General features: G+C 41.9%; 1 protein-coding gene across 6 annotated transcripts; it reads right to left on the bottom strand.

The window, feature by feature from the left end:
• Positions 1-380: 380 nt before the first annotated feature.
• Positions 381-20894, bottom strand: PATZ1 (POZ/BTB and AT hook containing zinc finger 1). Of its 6 annotated transcripts, none has more exons than XM_067550053.1 (6): positions 19045-20894; positions 16521-16584; positions 13172-13243; positions 10579-10750; positions 3730-3867; positions 381-1863 (listed from the first exon to the last, which is right to left on the bottom strand). In XM_067550053.1, the coding sequence occupies exons 1-6, from the start codon at positions 20298-20300 to the stop codon at positions 1445-1447; spliced, it is 2121 nt and encodes a 706-aa protein (XP_067406154.1). In that variant the 5' UTR covers positions 20301-20894; the 3' UTR covers positions 381-1444. The 6 variants fall into 6 exon arrangements, with proteins under 6 accessions (XP_067406154.1, XP_067406155.1, XP_067406157.1 ...); XM_067550054.1 differs by having other exon boundaries at positions 13172-13240; XM_067550056.1 differs by lacking the exon at positions 3730-3867.
• Between the last annotated feature and the right edge of the window lie 198 nt (positions 20895-21092).

Here is a 21092-nt window from a genome sequence, read left to right as displayed (position 1 = left end):
TTTTGGTAAATAAAGAGTTCAACAAAATTAAATGTGGGAAGGTTATGAAAGGACATTTGGCCTCTTTGCACAAGCATCTGTATTCACCGGTAACCCGGACTCCACTACAGAGCCCAGCTCTTCAATATTTTGTATCAGCTTTGTCTTCTGAGGCTTGCTCTGATTGGGTCCCCCTCTCAAGGTGGAAACATTTCTTCTCTAGAAGAAGAAAAGAGAATAGGATTGCCTGTGCAAACCTGATTAAAGGGAATTCAGGAGTGCTGGGTTGGAACCACGAGAATTTGAGAGTACATCAAAGAGAGGCCCCTTCCTGGATCTTAACTGCACACCTTTCAGACAGGTAGCTAAATTGCTCAAAAACCAGACAAAACGAGGGGATGTAAAGTAACATACTAACTTCTTTAATATAGTCCAATCCGATTAATTCAAAATCACTCTGTGAACCCTGGGTTTATTCACACTAAACAAGTCAATGGTACAGATAGTTTACCCGATTGCTGACCATTTTCATCTTTTAGGTCCCCACACGTCAAATGAGCACCAACCAACCAGACCACACGGATAATTTCTTCCTCTCTTTTTTTTTGTTTTGATAAAACTATTTCTTCAATAGACTTAAAACAATTAACTAGCCAAGTTATTAATTATGATACACCTAAAAAAAAATTAATACTAACCCTAACGTGACTGCTGCTTTAAGAGCGCTCTGTATATCGCTTTAGTCTGGCTTTTCAGTAGCAATTCACTACAACAGGTCCTAAAATAATAATAATAATTAAAAACCTGACAGCAAGTTTAATGGTTAAAAGTAACAAAAACAACCTGTTTTTGAATGGTGATTTTCCTCAACAGTCTAGCTCCTGCTGCAGCACTCACAGCCTCACAAACGGCAGAAGGGGTCCAAATTCTCTTGCCTTCTTAAAAATCTTACTATTTTTAAAAGGATAACTGCACCGTTACCTGCTAGGTACCACAGGGCTTTTGTTTATGTTATGAGCTGTCAGTAATGGAGGTATGGGGGTGTGTAAAAACTTACTGTGTTTTCTTGGGGTGGGTTGGGTAGGGGAGGGGAAGGAGAGAGGACAAAGGCATAAAACCTAGTTCCCCTCATGTTGGGTCTCTAGGGCTGTTTACAATTCTGACCAGCCTTTGTAGCTTTATTTATTCTAAAAGACCAAAGTAGAACTCTGGCAGGAGCCTCTAGAACTCCATGTGGTGTTTTAGGTCACATCTCTCATTCAGGGTCATGCAGATTTTCTGCAGGTCATCAGGCAAGAAGCCTTCTTTCCCTAAAGAAGATTTAAAGAGGGTAGGCAGGGAGGGGAGCTAAAATGAATACAAATTTCTCAACTATAGAACCAAATTTCATTATTTCTTCTCTCATTCACAGCGTCTTATAGGTATAACCAGACTGCTGCTTTGTTTTGTTAAGGTTAAACTGGTTTCATTTCCCCTCTGGCCCCATTGGTTGCTGGTCGACCTCTGGATCCACCAGGGATGATGCAAATGCTGACTGGACGATCTGAAACCCAAATGACTCCAGAAGAGACATGTTCTGTTGGGGTGAAAAGGGGGACCCTAGAGCAGGACCCAGGTCCCCCAATGGGCCCCCAAGGGCTCTGACGTGCACTTTCTGTATATGTTTGTTCAGATAAGACTTGGATCTAAAAAAGCTGCCACATTCGGGGCAAGGGTACTTCTTCTCTCCCTCCGGCTCCATTTTGTTTTTGGTGACTGCCATGTCGCAGGAGAAGGACCCATTGGCGCTCTGTTTCTCAGGGGTCTTGAGGTCACTGGCATCAGAGAGGTCTCCGTAGGAATCAGAACTCTCAATCGGGTCCGAATGTGAGCATTTCTGGCCTTCTATGGGAAAACAACAAGACAAGTTTTCAGAACCTTACCTTCCAAGAGTGCTATTCTAAAATGCTTTTAAGTAGAAGGTGTAGTCATCAGCCGATTCACTATTACCCAAGATGACAGAATGCCATAGACCTTACACATATACTCCTCTGTGTAATGAGGCACTGTGCCCCTGTAGATCCCTCTTCTGAATAGCCTGGACTTAACCCTCACCCAGCTCCTCAAGTCTGTAATTATGTATTTGTAGTGATAATGGAGGTATCCATAAATATCTGCTTACATTTATATAGTACCCTTAGGATGCCCCCTTTGATATGTAAGGCACTATATAAATGTAGATATTATCATGCATGTTTAGATGCTGGAGTCACTTCTCCCAGCACTGAAGTGCAGCAGGCACTTCTGGGTGGAATCCAGGAACTGTTTAACAGTGCACATCTGTTTAGGGCAAGAGGTGAAGAAACCTGGAAATATTCCATCACCAATACCCCAGCATGGGAGTAGGGGTTGCTGTGTTCCTGGAGATTAAGTTCTATATAGTCTCAAGAGGATCCTTCTCAGAATAAAGTGCATTATTCTCAGTTACTTCAACACATACTCTAGCCAGGTCACTGGTATGTTTGGGGTGTTCCCCATCCTATTCTGGTAGCGTATTGAGAAAGCTCTTCTCTGATCTTCTCTCATAACATATACATGAACATGGCAAACCCGGAGGTACTCCCCAAACAAATCTTAGAATACAAACTTCATTCTACTCCTAACCCTGAAAGGCCAAAGAACTGCTTAGCATGTTTCGTAAGACAGACTTGCTATGGAATCAGCATTAGCCATCAAAACAGGACATGCATGAAATCAATATCCCAGTGGGCTAGGGAGAAAAACTTGTTAAATCAGCACACAACCCAGGACCAAGAAGCTTCTGTAGCAACTCCACAAGAACTTCCTTTGGAAAGAAAGCTACACAACTGGGGCATCCCATCAGCACAAGACAGAGCACAAGGTATGCTTAACTCAGCTCTGTTCTGATCTCCAGGGCAAAAGTAACCCCAAATTTTTGGGACAGTCATGGTTTCCGATATCAGAGAGAGGTTTTCTGCTGTTCCAGCTTCGACCAAGGATACAGATGGTCCAAAACTGAGAGGCAAAAAGGAAGTTACTGTACACCGATTAATATCTGATTTTACAGAGGATATTTACAAATTAAATAATTTTAACCACTCTGAAAAAGATAACTTACTTTAAGCAAAAGCAGAACTAAATATTAGTGGCGTCTTATAAGAAGCAGTCAATATCTTTATCCTCTACTCCTTCTCAACCACAGTGTAAAAGAGGCAAGAAAAAATTTAACTAAAAATATCTATGCGGTTCCTCAGCTATTTGAGTTGAAATACATGGACTATCATTACTCCCATCATACAAGCATTTTCCTGACTTCCCCCCAAGGAAATTGGGCTCTACAGAGGCTGTTATCAGTCTTGGAGAATCTAAAGAGCAAGTGAGAATCTTGGCAGTACCAAGATCTAGACTGAGCTATAAGTTTATCCTTCCCAACTCATAACTTCTCAGGTAAGATTCAAGCACAATCTGCTCACAGGAAGAGGAGCTGGATGACCTAACAGGTCTTTTCCATCTCTAAAGTAAAGGAAGCTGCCAAAAGTTGAAGTATTTCTAGTATTTTCCCCAATAATGAACCCAGGGACATCCTTGCACTAACTATAGAAATGAGCTCTAGGTAATCTCTCCACATCTTTCTAAGCTTCTTAAGACTTCCCCAGTCTTTCCCGCCTCCCCTTTCCCATACCCAGTCCAGCCCTCCACAACCCAAAGTCCTGCACAAAGAAGCAAAGTGCAGAGCAGGGAGTCGCTTGCCTTTGATGCCATAGGTCCTGACGCAGTGGAACGCTGCTCCCCCATTCGGGATGGGCTCCTGGTGCCTGGAGACCTGGGGAAGGGGAACACCGTGGTGGGTTTTAACATGGACCTTTAAGTAGGAGGCAGAGGAGAAACCTAAACAAGATAAAAGGAGATGAGATCCTGCCACCAGCAAAGACACACATCTGCCTTCCCTGTTCCTTTTATCCTTCTCTCTCTCCTTTAGGGGACTCACACTAACTTAGTTTCTGACTACCCAAAACATGCTGAAGTAGAAGCCTTATGTTAGATCTAACCAAGCATCAAATGTGAAATAGAACTTTCCTTACAGGATTTTCTGGTTCTGCAGAGAGAACAAAACTTGTGCATGAGTGTGTGTAGAAAAAGTTACTACAATGAGGAAGAGACTCTAGAATGCTTTGGAATTGCAAAAGCGAAGTCCTGAAATATCTCTCGCATGTCAAGTATGTTGTAAGAGAACATACTAAGAGAAATTACAAACATGATTGTTATTTACAATCTGCCAGCAATTCCTCACCACGTTCCTATTGTTTTAAGAAGGGCTCATGTTTTGGGGTTCACCTCTTCATCTTTCCTCTAATGTGATAATTCCCCTCAAATATTTCTGTAAGCACTCTTTCATTCAGCTTTTAGATGCTGTGGCAATTACTATGAGGGGCATTAGGCCCATCACTGGATGATAAAGGGGCCAGATATTTAAGGAATCTCTCAACCTTATCAATAAAGAACTCCATATTGAATGCAATTATCAAACTGAAGTCATTGTGGTACTTTCATATTAGAAAACTTGCCTGTAAGAATCGCAAAGGGGCACAAGCCAAGCACCACTGGGTATAGTGACGTGAGCTGAACCTTTTTTTGGTTTTTAAAAACCTCCAAATGTATATTTTGGCCACTAACAGAAGTCTACACTCAAACATTGAACTGGTATAACTATGTTGGTTAGGTGAGGTGAGTTGTTTTTTTTAAAAAAAAAAAAAACGATATAATTAATACCAGTACAAACCCTTGTGTAGATGCAGTTATATTGGTATAAAGGTGCCTTCTAGTCCCCATAAAGGTATAGTTATCCTGGTATAATCTTTATACACTGATATAAATGCATCCAAATTAGGAGAGTTGTACTGCTTTAACTATACTGGCACAACTTTCTAGCATAGACAAGGCCTTAATAGGCAAGACAAAGTCATTTACTTCAGGTATTGACTTTAAACTGAACTTTGTTTCATAGTAAAATGGCTCTTTCTACGCAGAGACTTTCACTAGAACCCTAAGTTCAGAATGAGTAATGCATCGTAAATCCTTATGATTTCAGAGGATTTACGTACAAGCATAAATACAGAATGCCTACAGCAACCTGATGGAGAAGAAAAAGGAAGTGGACAGGCTGCTTTTATCTCTGGGATGGAACAAGGACTGTCTCCTGAAAGTAGCTGAGCTGTGGAGAATCAGAATATGGAGAGAACTTTGTGGATCCAGCAAGAAAACAACAACTGTGACTGAGCAAAAATATTCACTTTTAAAAAACTAGGGCAGCTATATCATGGCAAACCAGTTGGGAAAAGTGCTGAGGGGAACAATATATTCTTCTGAAATAAGATGAGATTGCTCCAAGGACGCAAAGTGCTATATTGAATAAATTGCATTGACATGGAAAATATACATCTGCTAAAATTCACAGCAAATGAAGAAGGAATCAAAGTTGGATTGTGAACGGAATGGGCGTATCATACAGATGTGAGGATTCCACTTCCAACTAGGCTGTAAGCTATTTAGGGATAGAAATCTTCTCTTATTTCACAGTATGTGTGTTAGAATCATATGGATACTGCAATATAGCAAACTCAGAATCAAACTATGAAAGAGGATTATGATGTAGAAACTAGATGTCAGCTTGCCAGAGATTTCTGTGTTAAGTCAATGTTTTAAAGTCTTTGTTTCATTGCAGATCATAAAACAGGAAGGATCTAGAGTGGGAACAGTCATAACATGCTAGTTTTCTGTGATTCCACCTGCAGGGAACACTATTTTATACATGAAAGTTTATATAATGAAAGTTTCCTGCAAAGTGCCTGGGTTTCTCCTATGAACTTGATAGATGAAGGGGCGAACCATCAACTTCTACCAAAGCATTAAGAATAATACCTGCTTCATCTGCAACTAGGATAAAATGAGATTTTAGCATAATTAGATCCTGAGAAAGATCACAGTTTAAGATTTACACCAGGCCACAATTATGAATAGCTCCGTGCCTATCCTAGAAAGAGAGGTGGAGGATTCCCAAGGGATAATCCATCACTTTTAAAACCCTTCTTGAAAACAAACCGAGGTGAGATTTAACAAGTCTTTAAAAAAGAACCCCATCTCATCTATTGCCCGATCCATATACATATCTCATGGCCCCAGGGAGCAGATCCTGCTTCTTCTTACCATCATAAGCCTTTCAAACATTCACAGGAACGGGAAGGAAGTAGTCTACCTCCTACCAAACGAAAGTAGTCTGTCTATAATGAACTCTTCCCAAGGAGGACTGTAGGATATGCCGTGTTCATAGAGTCTAAACTGGATATAGATAAAGCAGCTGGCAAATGCCTCCAGTCCTAGTCTTTCCTAGTTACTTCAAGCCCAACATGAACAATGACAAGAATTCGTCCTTCTATCAAAACAATTACAACGTATTCTCAGTCTGAACCCCACACCTTACATAGAAGGTGAGTCCGTAGGAGCAGAATGTATGGCTTTAGTCGACTCACTGGATGCCTGTGGCATGGAAACTGGACATGTCCTTAACAGAAAGTGTCTGTATTATGTTGCACTTTATAATCACAACATCTTATTACAAAAAAAAATGCTAAGATTGTCAAAGGAGCCTAAGGGTGTTGGGTGCTTATCTCCTTTAGGTTCCTTTGACTCTAAACCCAACCTAAACCAGTACATAAATTTTCTAAAGATCTTAAATAGAATGAAAGAAAATATGTAACAATCAGACAGAAAGCAGCAGTTGACAGTTTGATGATCTAAACTAAATAAAATTAATTTGCCTTTACAAGGAATATTTTGGTTAACTTAATTTTCATAAACTTACTTTTTTAAAGTTGCCATATTTACTGCTCAGTTAAGCAAACCAATATTAAAAATGAACTTATAGAACTTTCCTTACAGCAACTTTTAAATATCCCAGCATCCAATACTTTCTTTTGGCAAAACCATCTCAACTCTACTCTATCATCAAATGGAGCCTCTGCTGACAAGTATCAGCAAAATGGCTGCCCCCTTCGAGAGAGAGGAGTCCCGGTCACTAAATGGAGATACTGAAACTAATGGATTTTTAAAAATGCTTGGAAAATTGTTTTCTAAGTACTTAGATTTCTAAAGTATTATGGTTCATCTACTGCATGACTCCTTTAAAGAAACCCTTTCCCAGAAAGTACAGCTTCCCAGACTGAACAAGATTAACTATAGATGCCAATAATCATTTTAAGCATTAATGCCCTAATTATACATTATTATATATATATTATATATATAATTGAACTAACTCAGAGGTGGTGATTTTTTAATACCATATTTTTCCACCCTTAAAGAAAATAAAAAATTAAAACCAGAAAAGATAAAGTTGCCCTAGGTATCTATGAGTAGCAGATCTGGGACTGTTCCTTCCAGTTTTTAGGTAAAGTCCCCTACATCTTTAGGACAGCAAGATGCACATCACTAACTTCCATAGAAAAACTCTCAGTTTGTCAGAATAAAGCAACAAATTCTAAGCCTATGTTTTCCATCCTCATTGTAACACTAAAATATATTTGTATGCATAAGATCCTCTTCCTCATCTGCCCCAGAGTCCTTGCTTTCTTCCTTCGAGGCTGTCTAAACATGGCCAGAATCTGGCCCCAGATTCATGCGTATTTTAAAAATCTTTGTTTCTTGCTCTACGGTGGCCATAACCAGCATTATTTAAGTTACTACTCCAAGGAAACAGTGCACCAAAATGCATTTAAGGGGAAAGATCAAAATATCCTTAGCAGTGTCATCACTGCCACAGATTCCATTGACATGAACCTCTATCATGGTTTCTTAGTATAAAATTTTCTAATTCATTTCATTTCTTGGTGGTCTGCAGTTTATAGGACTTCTAGACATTGTCTATTGATTGTCATCAGATATCTTGAATTAGGGGTTTCAAAGTTCTTATCCATGACACCTTTAACCAGTATTTCCCTGAGTTCTTAGCATATGAAGCCAGAGTTGCTTAACAAGTTGTCTGTACCTGGATATTATTAAGATTATTTCCTTGAATTTTAGCTGCAAATGGCAAATCTTCAACAGATTAACTATTATTTGTAGGTGCTGATAGAAATTTAAGTTCATAAAAGCCTAATCTTGCTCTCTGACAAAATATATGAAGATAGTGCTGTAGAAAAAGAAACAGCACTGTTAAAAGCTTTCTGCTATCTTGGATGATCATCAGACCCCTCTAACTTTCTACACACACAAGACAGAAGCTTACATTTAATTTAGATTTCTGCTTAAAACTGTATTGTGTAAATAGTCTTTTTAAAAAATCATTTCATTGTTTGATAGCCAGACCAATGCCTTTGTTTTTCTGGTTGAATTTTTGAGGAGCAGCAGTGACATCCAGTGGCTGGGAGGGTGAATCCCAGGTCCTCAAATCCAAGAAACAATCCAGTTTCAGTAAACATGAATGAATTTTCAATCTGCTATCCACCAAGTCTAATTGAGGACATATCAGAATAGAGCTTGGATCAGGGGCTTCTGAATCTTCACTGCAAGAGTTGTCAGGATAAGCTAAAGAAAAATTTTTCAGAAGTCAGGCCTTCCCTTGACGGAGGCCAATATTCATTTTAATATCCAAATCTATGGAATTTGAGAATCCTGAGGATTTCCTGGCCAATTGGTGTTTCCATGCAAAACCTTAACTCATTTTAAGGATCCACAGTGGATAATGACTCCTTCACAATTTAAAAAAATCATTCACTACTCATCCTTACCTATTTTAACTACTCAACTGTTGCTATCCTGCACTGTCCCCAAACTTTCAGCTAGTAACAGTTATATTCCCTCAATAGATATCAGCTCCCTTCAATTAGAAAATGGAACTAAAAATAGACCCCTTCAATAAAAACAAAAGGCAGTCCCATAACTCACAGCAGCCACCTCCAACACACCAAAAGGTGTTCCCATACATGAAACCAACCCATTCACCAACCTAATAGGTTTTACTTCACCCAACACGAAGTTCAGTCCATGCATAAACATACTTTACCTGTAATAATTTTTATCAGTTACTAGCAGGTACATTTAAAAGATTAGCCAAGTTCTGATCAGAGTTCTGTGCAGGCAATAAACCAGTGTATATCTAGATATGTGAAGTTGGAAACAAATGTTGCTGAAGACCAGAAAATACAGTGCTTTTAATACACTACCTGGATCAGTCCTTTCCTTGTGCGTCAGGAGTCCCTCTATATCTGAGCGTGAGTTCTTTCCTACCTTTTCATTCTGGGAATCCTTTTGCTCTCTTTTACTACCTCCGAATCCTTTCTTAATCACTAAGGGCTAGTCTACGCTTAAAACTTACAGCAGTACAGCGGTATCGGTACAGCTGTGTCACTGTAAGAGCACTTGTATAGCTGCGTTATGTTGGAGGAAGAGAGCTCTCCCACTGACATAATAAAACCACCTAAACAAGTGGTGGTAGCTATGTCGGTGGGAGAGGGTCTCCTGCTGACACAGCGCTGTCCACACAAGTGCTTATGCCGGCAAAATTTATGTTGCTTTGCGGATGGGGGGGGGTTTGTTGTTTCACAACCCTGAGAGACAAAACTTTCTAAGTGCTAGTGTAGATAAGGCCTAACTTTGATGCTTCCTACATAGATGGATTATCTGAGGAAATCCTTTATTAGGCATCTTTTCAGTCTCCCTAAAAACCAGCTGCCATTCCACTGCTGTTAACAGAAGTGTGCAGACATGCACAAGTGTCTTTTTGTTCATCTGGCACCAGCCACATGTTCCTTTGCAATCTACAGCATTGTTCTGAAGTAGTGTCTTTACTTCAACGTTTTAAGAGTCTCATGATATCAGTCAGTTTGGTCTTAGCCTCCATTACCCTTTAGCTTCCTTCTTCCAGAAGCTTTGTCCTATTTATCCATAGCCTACATTCAGGTCCTATGAAGTCTAAATCTACCGACTTTGTTCCCCAATTTGTGGGAAGTACATATGTAATGGAGAAGCTTAGCTTTGTTGGTTTGATAAATGAAAGTCTGTTTCTAGCTCTTTTTCTTACAAAGCCAACTTTGTAAATGTAAACCAGCAAAAGCGATTGCTAGGGTTCAAATGAAAGAGCAGCTGAGCTCCACTTCTGATGCAGGAGGCTAAGAGGGGACCAGGATATTGCATATACTTATGTAAAACGAGACCAAAGAATCTTCTCCCAGACCTTCCCCAGTGTAATTAGCCCAGCCCTGTGACCGTGAGCAGATGCACAGTGAATAGCGTCATGACAAGCAGGAACTGGTTACTTTTGATGGATGTGGGAGGATAATTTGACAAAAATTTTTGTAGATCCATCCAAAAATACGGAGCTCTGTATTTAATTTAAACTTCATCAGAGAAGGACTATTAAATACCTAGTCATGTGCAAAGGCCAGGCCAATACGTCCATCAATTTCGAGATGTTTATTGTTCAATGAGGAAAACAACGAGGGAAGCTATGCTATGATTTCTTCTTGCAACAGACAGGATTACACAGTTTAATGCTGTCTCTGCCTTGCCCCATCCCCCTGAAATAAAGAGACAGCTCATCATTACCTCGGTTACAGATAGTGCAGAAGTTGCTTGGTCCTTCGCTATGTTTCTTCAAATGATCTGCCATGTATGCTGCCCGCAAGTACTTTCCACACACCTGGCATGGAACTTTGTCTTCATGGCATGCTAGGTGTGAGCGCAGTCGATCACGGGTGGCAAAGGAAGCATTACAGGTCTGCAGGTAGAAGGAGAACAGTGTGAGTCACCAAATCTGCTACAAATGTTCACATTGCTATATCTACACTAGGTGACCCCCACCATGAGACTCTCCAACCCTGCATATGCACACAAGTGACATAGTCATGAGTTAATTTTCCCAAATAGACAATCCAGGTTACCATCACACTGCGTAGGATGCAATGTTACTGCTCAAAAAGGAGCAGGAGGTACCAGGATTAGGGCTTGACAGAGAGAAAGAAAGAAGCTTTGACACAATAGTCACTAAATTTGAGTAAAACACAGGGTCTATAATGCCTCAGTTCCGCCTCGAAATCCGCATTATTAAAACTTCACAAATCATATTTGGTAATAAATCAATTTGCCATTGTCCTTCTTGAAACAGTCCACTCCAGTCACATCAGAGGGATTGATGTGAGCCTGGCTATCGCCTTCCTGCATTTCACTTTGTGATCTCATCAATTTGACTCTAGTCTCTATGGTTTTCCCTTGGGTCCCCAATGCGGTATAAACAAAGCTTCAGTGTAGGGTGGATTGACAGGATAACAGAGGGCACTACAGAAGGAGAACCATGTTGGCATCCATAGGGAAATCTCAGAATGGCTCTGCGTAATCTGTTTATACTGACTAACTTGATCCCTGTTATGGTGTCATACTCCAGTTACTACCATGTAACAAGATGAATTTAGGGTAAAACAACAACATATAATTATAACTATACATGTCAGCCTTGCAAAATGCTACTTGCCCATTCATCCCAGAATAATAATTTGACAGATGAGTGAGGTCTCTTCCCTCCCCTGGCATCCGTCATCATAATAATAGCAGAGGGTAAGCAAGTAGATTTTGTGCCAGACCTAGTATGTTTTTGACAGTTTTGCAAGGCTGATCATATCATTAGCACACACATGAAAGCAGTCAAATCTTTAGCAACATGTTATATAAAAAATGCAATCTGAACACATTGCTCACAAGTGGAGGACAGAGAAAACCAGAAATATCAGAGCGACCAGTCCAGGTGGATGACAGTAACAAAATTCAAGGCTGCGCAGTGATTGGTTTATACCACAGCAGCCTTTTGGTGAAATAATGAGATACATGATTTATATATCAGCTTTCTAGATTATATAAACCCAGTAAGTGATTTGGGGATTTTTTTTTTTTTGCTTTTTGCCTTTTCAAGAAGTAGTGTTTTATTTTTTAGGCAGCTGTTTCACTGTAAAGTAGATTTTGTTTAGGATAATAACATACATACTGTACTGCAATTACAACACAGTAGCTTAAAATAAAGGAAACTGGCAATACAATAGAGAATCTGTATCACCTGTAGAATTTTACATAGCTCTCAATAATCCAAAATCCACTGAAGTTATTTGAAAGGTACCTAACTGACTTCAGTGCCCTCAAGGGTCAATCTTGTGAGGTGCTAAGTACCCTCAATCTTCCACTGACTTGATTTCAATGGAAGTTGAGGATACACTACACCAAACAGAAGACTCAGTACATTGCAGGATCCATCCCTAATGCAGTTTAAAAAACAGTGATACGAACATGGATTGCTGTGATACATGGAATTTCACTGACCTCACTAGGGAAAGACTCAAAAGTCACAAGTGATGAAGGAAAAAAAAAGTAATTTCTTCAACATGAAAGAGAAAGAGATTTCTCCTCATCTGAACTCTCAGGACACAGCGCTGAGCAAAATAGGTGCAGCTTTCATTTAGCAAAATGTTACTGGAAACAAAGAAGTCTTTAAGTCAGGATTCCAACAACAAAACAACCTGTTGGAGGTAAAGTTAATGTGTGTTCCTGAGCAGCGGAGCATGACAGTCAAAACCTCCATCACCAATACTGTAATTCAATATCAAGTGACAGCAAGCTTGTGTATAAATGCATTGGGAATATCTGGGCATCAGTTCTATGACACAAACTAAAGATAAACCACACAAATCCTCAAATGTTAAAAGTAAAACCATCATCTATCCTACATTGAACAGATCAAGTGGAAAGCTTAGAGAGGGGATAGTACAATCATATTTCTGTTTGGTTTATCAGTCTTACTGCCGACTTTTGTAGAGTCCATTCCTGGGTAAGCTACATACTGAGCAGACCTGCAAAAAGAGTCTAAAAAACAAAAATAACGGTCCAGTTGAGAAACAAGAACCAGTTTAGTTGAATAATACAAGGAAGACAGGACCAGATTTGGAGAAAACCTCTTACAGTTAATATTTAATTAGTTAATGTTTGTAAAAGGCTTTAAAGATGTAAAGTGCTAAATGAGTGCTAAGTATTTATTATTAATTGTTATTAATAATAAAGGAAAACTCCAGTGCTTTCCTATCAAACATTGCATAGGTAGATAAATAGACCAAAAAAGAATATATAAAAAAAGTTTAAAATAACATTGTTTAAGAAATACCTCTTGAAGTTTCAACTTTTCTATGGCTGTGGATGTCTCTGAGCTTATTCCATGGTGGCTGCCATTTTCCTGCTAATAGGCAGGAAGTAAGAGAAATTAGGACAGGAAGAAACTCATTCTGCATTGAAATCAAGGGGATTTGGAACGCCAATTTTAGGTAAATTTCAATAAATAGATTTTATTTGTATTTTTCAAATAAATGTAGTTTGGTTTTTAACTTAACTTGTATATTCTTTTGTTTATTTAAATTGTCAGATGTTACCTAGAAATGTTAGCTGAATGCTAACAACTTGTGCCTTGTTCCCTGAGAAATAACGAACCTCTGCTCTCCCTCCGCCCCCCAATCTTTCCCTGCTATTTCAGTCCACAGTATTTTCAAACCATCATTCTTTCCACCCTGCAGTGTGAGGTTAGCATCAATCCCTACTAAGTAGTCAACCCATCAGCCCAAGTGCCACCAGTCCCATGTCAGGCCCCCAGGCCAGCAACCTAAACTATCCTGTTATGTCCAGCAAACTGACTTGTCCCTTCTCCCATGTCAAGCACTTAATTGACAGATAAAAAAACCTCAAATGTCACCAGGGAGAAAAGTATCCAGAGTTCCATTTGGTGTCTGCTCTGGATACCAAAGCAACACACTGGAACAGATTTCTCAGATTCTCTGGCTCTACGAAGGGCTTCCTTTCCTATTGGGAATCTGTTTTAAGAGGAAGTAAAAAGATGGAATCAGATGCTTGTCTGCAGAGACAAGCTCTCTTTTTAAGCGAAGTAAGTATAGTGTTATGTGCTGACCAGTCCACACAATGACCAGTGTAAGGAGCATTTAGCACATAACCATCTTCTCCTCACCACAGCTTCATTTCAGCTGCTCTGAAGTTGTCTTGCCAGCTCCTCTTTTGTGTTGATGGCCTGGAATGCACAGTGCTGTGATATCACAGCTACCCTGGAGCCTTGCTAGTTTGCAGAGATGCACATAGGGACTCATGTAAGTGACAGATTGTACATCACAGTTCTAAAGAATGTCTATTAAGATGGAGGAGCCTGGAAAACAATTTTCTTTTGCTAAAACAATACTTCTCTTTTTAATTAAGATGGTTCAAGGATCCTTGTCATTCGTATACAACAGGATTCTCAAAGGAATTTTAACTGCCATTAGGGAAAGCTAAAACAGCTGGCAGTAGGGTGCGCAGAAATAACACACCAATATTGAGCTGTTTTGCTCCTCAGTGCCCAAACGTGGTGACTAGGAAAGATAATTCTATGGGAGGGAAAGTTATTGCTCAGGGGATAACTAGACTGAAAGTCACATTAGTATATAGGATATATCTTAGATTTGAAACAAATTTGCAGCTGTTTTCCAGAATTAAAGTATCCTTTCTGCAGTGTGTATCACACACACAGAGAGATGTGTGTGTATGCAGGGAAACTTTATAATTCTGACAGAATGCTGCCAAGATGCACAGCAAGTCTTTAACAAATCTTCTACACCTTATTTATTTTAAATATTATTGCAACATTAAGTTTGAACAATTAAGCAGTCAAAAATTGAGCACAAGCTACTATTGAACTCTCAGCCTTAACTCTGCGCCCATCTTCATAATCATTATGGTACAGACTTTAATTATGATATACCGTTTTCTTATACAATATCTTACTGCATTTTCTACAATACTAGCTATAGAAGATTATTCTAAGAAACTGTGCTCATGTAATGCATATATGCAAAGGGCAGAGTAGTTGTGGGTTAAATTTTTAACCTTAACTTTCATATTTCTTGACTTTTGAGTGCTCAATGTAGTCTTAAATTTGCACCAACGTAGTTGTTTACATTTAATACTTCTAAGTGAAAGAAAATCTCTCTGTTTCCTAACAGGTACTAGTTAGCAAAGGACAATTAGTGCATGTCAGTGTTATTAGTAAACTGCACACTTTCTGTAAGCTTGACATCAGCTGGCCAAAGATTGATAAATTTTTGCTAGCATTGGAGGCTAAGTACACATGTGTATGAATATCTTTATTATATATAGATTTTTATACATACACACACTTAAGTGTGCATTTTTTAAAAAATATTTAAGGCATACTCAGTACATCCAGCTAGACACCTTGTTTTTACCAAAATTGTGTTTTTTGGAATTTTTCTGAATTTAAACTGATCTATCGCCTCAGATCATATTAAGAAACTTAAGCCAATTTAAGACTTTAGAGAGGTTTAAGATGCTTAATTGGCTTGAAGGCCCTATGGCCTTATTTTCAAAGGTGCTGAGCTCCCACAGCTCCCAGTGAGGTCAACAGGAGCCTTTAGGTTCTCCACAGCAATGAAAATCTGCTCATTGGATTACTTTAAACTGCAAAAATATTACAAAATCCCCCATAATTTGGAAGAAAAACAGGGGCATGTATCAGGAGACAGAAAAAATGCAGGTTAAGAGGCAGCAGTCAGACAGGATGGGGTTAGAATTTTTTAGAATGGAAAAATTTCACCCCCCATCTTCACTGACCTCAAAGAAAATTGAAGGGATTTTGTGCCAACTTTCAAAAAAAAAAAAAAAAAAAAAATCACCTTCCTTCAGAGACCATGCATGGAAAATTTTATCCCAAGAGGCAAATATTTTAGAAAATTACCATACCAGTGTGTGAAGACAGGGGGTCATAATGGAAACTGTTTTGCCCAGATGCCTGTTAACCACTCTCCCTCCCCCCCTCGCAAATGGATTATAAAGGTCAATCTTGATTTGGTTTTAAACCTTAATGGAAGACTTGTTTAACTGTAAAGAACTATATAAATTGATATTACACTGCATGTCAAAGGATATTGTGCTGATGTCACCTATATCCTTGCTGAAAAAAAGCTTCCAGTTTTGCTCAGTGCAATGTTCTGAAGGCTATGTGATAAAAAGAGCTTCATGGCAAGTGAAGTTAAATTATCAGCTGTATCTGAAATTGTATTTAAAAATTAAAGTCAGAATTTGAGCCTCTCGTTAGTGGCCACTGAACTACAGAAGAGAAAAGGGGATCATTTGAGACAGCTAGGGACAAAGCAGCAGGGTAAGATTTCCAGGGTGGGGACCAGAGCAGCAAGAAAGAACATCTGGTGGAGGGGGAGGGAAGGCAGGAGGACCAGAGCAGCAGGAGATGACAACAGGGAGTGGGGGGAAGGGAAGAGAAAGAGAGGAATGTAAAGCAGCTGTCAGTTTGTTGAATACTAGTTACAAACATATTTATCTCAGTTCACACATACATGATAATTTCTAATCAATATTTGATTGTTCTTTGCACACATGTACACTCATTGCCTTTTTTATTAAATAAAAAGCTACAAAAGCCTCCTTTATCTCCCTGCTCCTACCTGACACTTATGAGGTCTCTCCGAGGTGTGCACCTGTTTGATGTGCCCATTCAAGTGGTCTGGCCTTTAAAAAAATAAAATAAAATAAAATTATACACACACACAAACACACACACACTTTAAAATGAACATTAAAAATAGAAGTTACTATTGCATCCATTCTAATAAAAGTTCTCTCTGGTATATCTGGGCTCCAGTTCATTCAAGCAACCCATTATATTTTACTTCTGGAGACAAAAATCAGCAACAAGCATAGCTCTACTCTGATAAATATCCTGCCATCCCTCTGCACAGAAGTATGATTTAGATCAAAGTTTTCATACTGGGGTGCTTCCAGTTGTACTTCTAAATCCATATTTGGACACCTAAATTAAAGTGGCCTCAATGTCAGAAATGCTTTGTATTTTAAAGTCAGGCCACTTTGATTTACGTGTCCAAATATGGATTTAGGAATCCAACATTAGGCACCCCAGTATGAACATTTTGGTGGTAAGTTTTACTTTTGTGTCTCGATTTCCTCATACGTAACATGGAAAAAATACTGTCCTCCCTCACAACTGTGCTGCGAGGCATAATTAATGTTTGTAAAGCCTTTGACGTCCTCAGCTAGAAGGTGCTATTATTAAGAGCAAATTATTATTAAAAAAAGTTAGTCCATTTCCCAAGATTCGTAAAGCTTGTTTTGAAGGAGGGAAGACTGAATAGCTACAGATTTTCCTGGTGGGCGTTTCTCCTGGGGGGAAGAAAGCTTTTCATTGTATGAGGCCAAAGCTGCTTGGAAACTAATGCTCCACCTCTCCTCCCCCAACTTTCTAGTCTCAGCCAGTCAGAGTCAGAGAGAGCTTCACTATCTGGAGACAGAAGACAGAGTTAACTCCATCCACAGTAAAGCTGTTAAACCTGATGCCTGGACAGGTGGGCTGGGGCTGTTTAACTGGAAAGACTAGTCAGAGGTTTAAACTCCTAGTATATGCCAATGAACTTCAGGGATGCCTCTTGAATCAGTCCTTGAACTAAAGGCTTAGTGTAAAATTAACCACCATACTTCTGTCTGATTTATTTTGTTTATTTACTTTTGTATAACACTTAAGATTACTAAAACTAAAAGACTAGAGAAAAAAATATTCTCTTATTTTTCTGTTTTTATTTTACAAATGGATGTAGAGATTTTCACTGTTTCCTCTTTAACATTAGGGCCTAGTTTTCTGAACTCAATGGGAGCACTGAGTTTTCAGCACCTCTGAGAATCAGTTACTTTAATTTATGTGTGAAAGTTTTTCAGTACAGTAACAGCAGGGAGATTTTTCTTTTTTTAAAGTATGACTGGAAAATAAAAATTGGTAGGAGATCTCAGGGGCAGGTACAGGAGGTGAAAGTACTTTTAATTCTTCAAGGTGATGCTGTCTCTGTATCCAGTTTATTGTCCTAGAATATCCCTGCAGTTGCCAGTTATTGGCGATCTCCTCTTTATCACAGATTTTGTTTGTTTTTATAGCAAAAAACCTGTGTCATTATCAGAGCAGATTCAGCAGGGACAAAGGTTTTTAAGTTTATATTCCGGGGGTAGCTTTTTCCCCAAGAAGAATTCCACTGCTTACTGGTTATCATCTCAGCTCCTTCTCACCAGTGAGGGGAAGTCAAAGAGCTCAGATCCATTAACTAGGGATGTAGAAGAAGTAGGAAGGCTGGTGTTGACTCTTTTCCCTTATCTACCCTCTCCTCAAATTGAACACTGAACTTCTGAAGGATCCAAGTCTCAAATTCATTCCTGAACTCACACAAGACACAAACAAGAAATATTAAGGCAATATCTATCAAAGAATCACTTGTTTGTGGGAGTTCACTTAACAAAAAGGTGACAACAAATATTAACCAAATTAAAAACACAGATCTTATATATACTGCAGGATAGAAACTGGATTCCTTGCAGGAGGCTGTAAACACAAAGGACATAAAGACAGTGTATTAAAGTGATAGCTGTTGCTGCAGACTTTGAAATATTATCTCTTCATTCACATCTGGTTGATACAAATGGTTATACACAAGGCCAAATAGAGTAAAGTTAAGACAAGGAAAATTTAGATTGTTCATCAGAAAAAAATCATTTTGAGATCTATTAATACTTCCATAGCACCTTGCAATAGAGGGCATCAAATCACTTCACAACCCATAATTAAGCCTCAGTCAGTACACCCCTGTGAGATACCTAATTATTTCAATATCCATTTCAGAGAAGAGAAATGGGAGTCAAAGAGACTAACTGACTTGCCCAGCGTCACACACCAAGTCTGTGACAAAACTGGTTATGTTAACCAGGATTCATCCAACTCCCCATCTTGTGATTTAATTACTAGTTAACCCTTCTACAACGTGGTAAAATAGTCTCCCAAGGGAAGCAATGAAAGCTCCATCACTTGGGATATTTAAAACTACCAGTGATGAGTCTACACTGGTCCCCTCAAGCAATGGGCTAGATAATCTTCTAGGTCTTTTCCATTTATGATTCACATCAACTTCCTCTTACCTGGAGAAGCCTTTTCCGCAGCTCTGGCAAATGTAGGGCTTTCCCACAGAGCCATCATGAGACCGAACATGATAGGACATCCTGTCTTTCCGCTTGAATCGTAGCCCACACACTGGACAAGAATATGGCTTCTCTCCGGAGTGCGACAGCTTGTGCCTGTTCAAGTGGTACACGTCCCGAAAAATCTTGCCACAGATCTCACAGGCCACCTGCTTCCTTGTCCTGCTCCTCTTTCGGGGGGCATCAGGATCGTCCTGACCAGGCACCCCGTTTTCACCAAGCCTTGGAGGCGGGATGTCTATGTAACCTAACTGTAAGCTGGTCACCCCATGCTGAGCCTCATGCTGCCGCAGACGATTGGCATCTGTAAACACTTTCCCACAGAGGCCACAAGGAAGGATGCCCGCCTCTCGCAGGCCCCCCGGAGTACCAAACATCATGGAGTCCAAGAGGTTTGCTTTGCGAGGCCGCCCCCTGCCCCTCTTGGTGCCCAAAGTGGGGGCACTTGTCGCCACGTTCTGGAAAGGGGAGGCCAGCAAGGGTGGCGACAAAGGTCCCGCCACCATGGGCAGGCGGTCCACTCCCTGCAGGACGGGCAAGGAGGACTGTGCAGCGGTGAGGGCGGCCCGCGTAGCCTCGTCTTCGGGCATGCCGGCAATGCCGTTGCCATTGGGCGCCAGGCCGGCCCCGTTGGTCATGTCGAGGGGGAAGCCCAGGTCGGCAGCGCTGGGCCGGAAGAGCATGATGTCGGGGCGCGTGGGGGGCACCAGGATCTGCACGTTGGACTGCTTGATGACCTCCTGGCAGATGTCGATGACGGAGCGCATGAGCAGGAACTTGGCGGCCGTCATGAGCTCGGGGAAGCTTTCCAGCCGCACCACGATGCGCGAGGTGTAGGCGAAGTCCAGGATGTCCCCGAAGACTTTGGAGCTGATGGTGTGCATCTCCAGCTCGCGGCCGCCGGCGGCCGGCCCGCCGCCGGCCCCCGCCTCCGCGGCGCCCCCCTCCGCGCCGCCGGCCCCCTCGCCCAACTGCGCGCTGAACACCGACTCGAAGTACTCGCTGCAGGCGGCCAGCACGGCCCGGTGCGCGGGGAAGCTCTCGTCGCCCACCCGCAGCAGCACGTCGCAGAAGCGGCCGCCGTTCTTGCGCTGCTGGTTGAGGCTGTGCAGCATGTCGGCGCTGTGCCGGCTCACCTGGTACGTGTAGCAGCCCGACGACGGGCCGCAGGCGGCGGTCTCGTTCACCCGCTCCATGAGGCTGCGCTGCGCTGCCCCGCGGCGGCCTGCAGGCGGCGCTCGCTCTCAGGCTGTCCGGCGGCGGCGCGCGTTTCCTCCCCCTCCCCGGCTGTCCGGGCCCGGCGGCGGCGGCGCGCGCTGCGCTGCCTGCAAAGAGCGCGAGGGGAGTGGGGGTGGGGGGGCCGAAACAAAAGGCTGAGGCGGTGGAGGGGCGCGCGCGCAGCACGGAGCTGAGGCAGCAGCAGCAGCGCTGAGGCGGCGCGAGCTCCGCCCGGGCTCGGCCGCCACGAGGCGCGGCAGCCGTGGAGGCCGCAGCGGGAAGGGGCGCGCGGCTGCAGCGGGCTAGGCAGGAGGGGCTCCGGGCTGCCGGCTCCGTCCGTCCCTGTATGTTTGGAGCGGAGGAAAGATGGCAGCGGCTGCACTTCCTCTTGCACTTTCACCCCTGGGGGGAGGAGAAGGAGGGGGGTGATACCACCCCCCCCCGACAAAAATCCAGCGGGGGCCCCCGGCTGCTGCTCCCCGACCAAGCGCCGCTGCCGCCGCCGGGCCCGACCCCGACCCCGCCCGCCTCACTGCACCCGCACCAGGAACGCCGCAAACTTTCCTCTCTTCTGGGGCTCTAACGCCCCCCACCCTTTTCATAGAGACCCCCCCCTCCAGCCACTCGGGCTCCCCCCACCCCCCCCGCTTCCTGCCCCCCTCCCTCCCCGCATCCGCCAATGCAAGAGCAGCCAGAGCCAGCAGGCCGGCCCCCACCCTGCCCGCCGGGGTTGGGGGCTGCAGTCTCTCCCCCTCCCCAGCACAGATCCT

The sequence above is a fragment of the Emydura macquarii genome, unplaced genomic scaffold (assembly GCF_026122565.2).
Source record: "Emydura macquarii macquarii isolate MOO-44397 ecotype Brisbane River unplaced genomic scaffold, CSIRO-AGI_Emac_v2 contig_1254, whole genome shotgun sequence".
In the NCBI taxonomy this organism is placed as follows: domain Eukaryota; kingdom Metazoa; phylum Chordata; order Testudines; family Chelidae; genus Emydura; species Emydura macquarii.
Note: the sequence above shows the minus strand (reverse complement) of the source record. Positions and strands in the feature narration are given on the sequence as shown.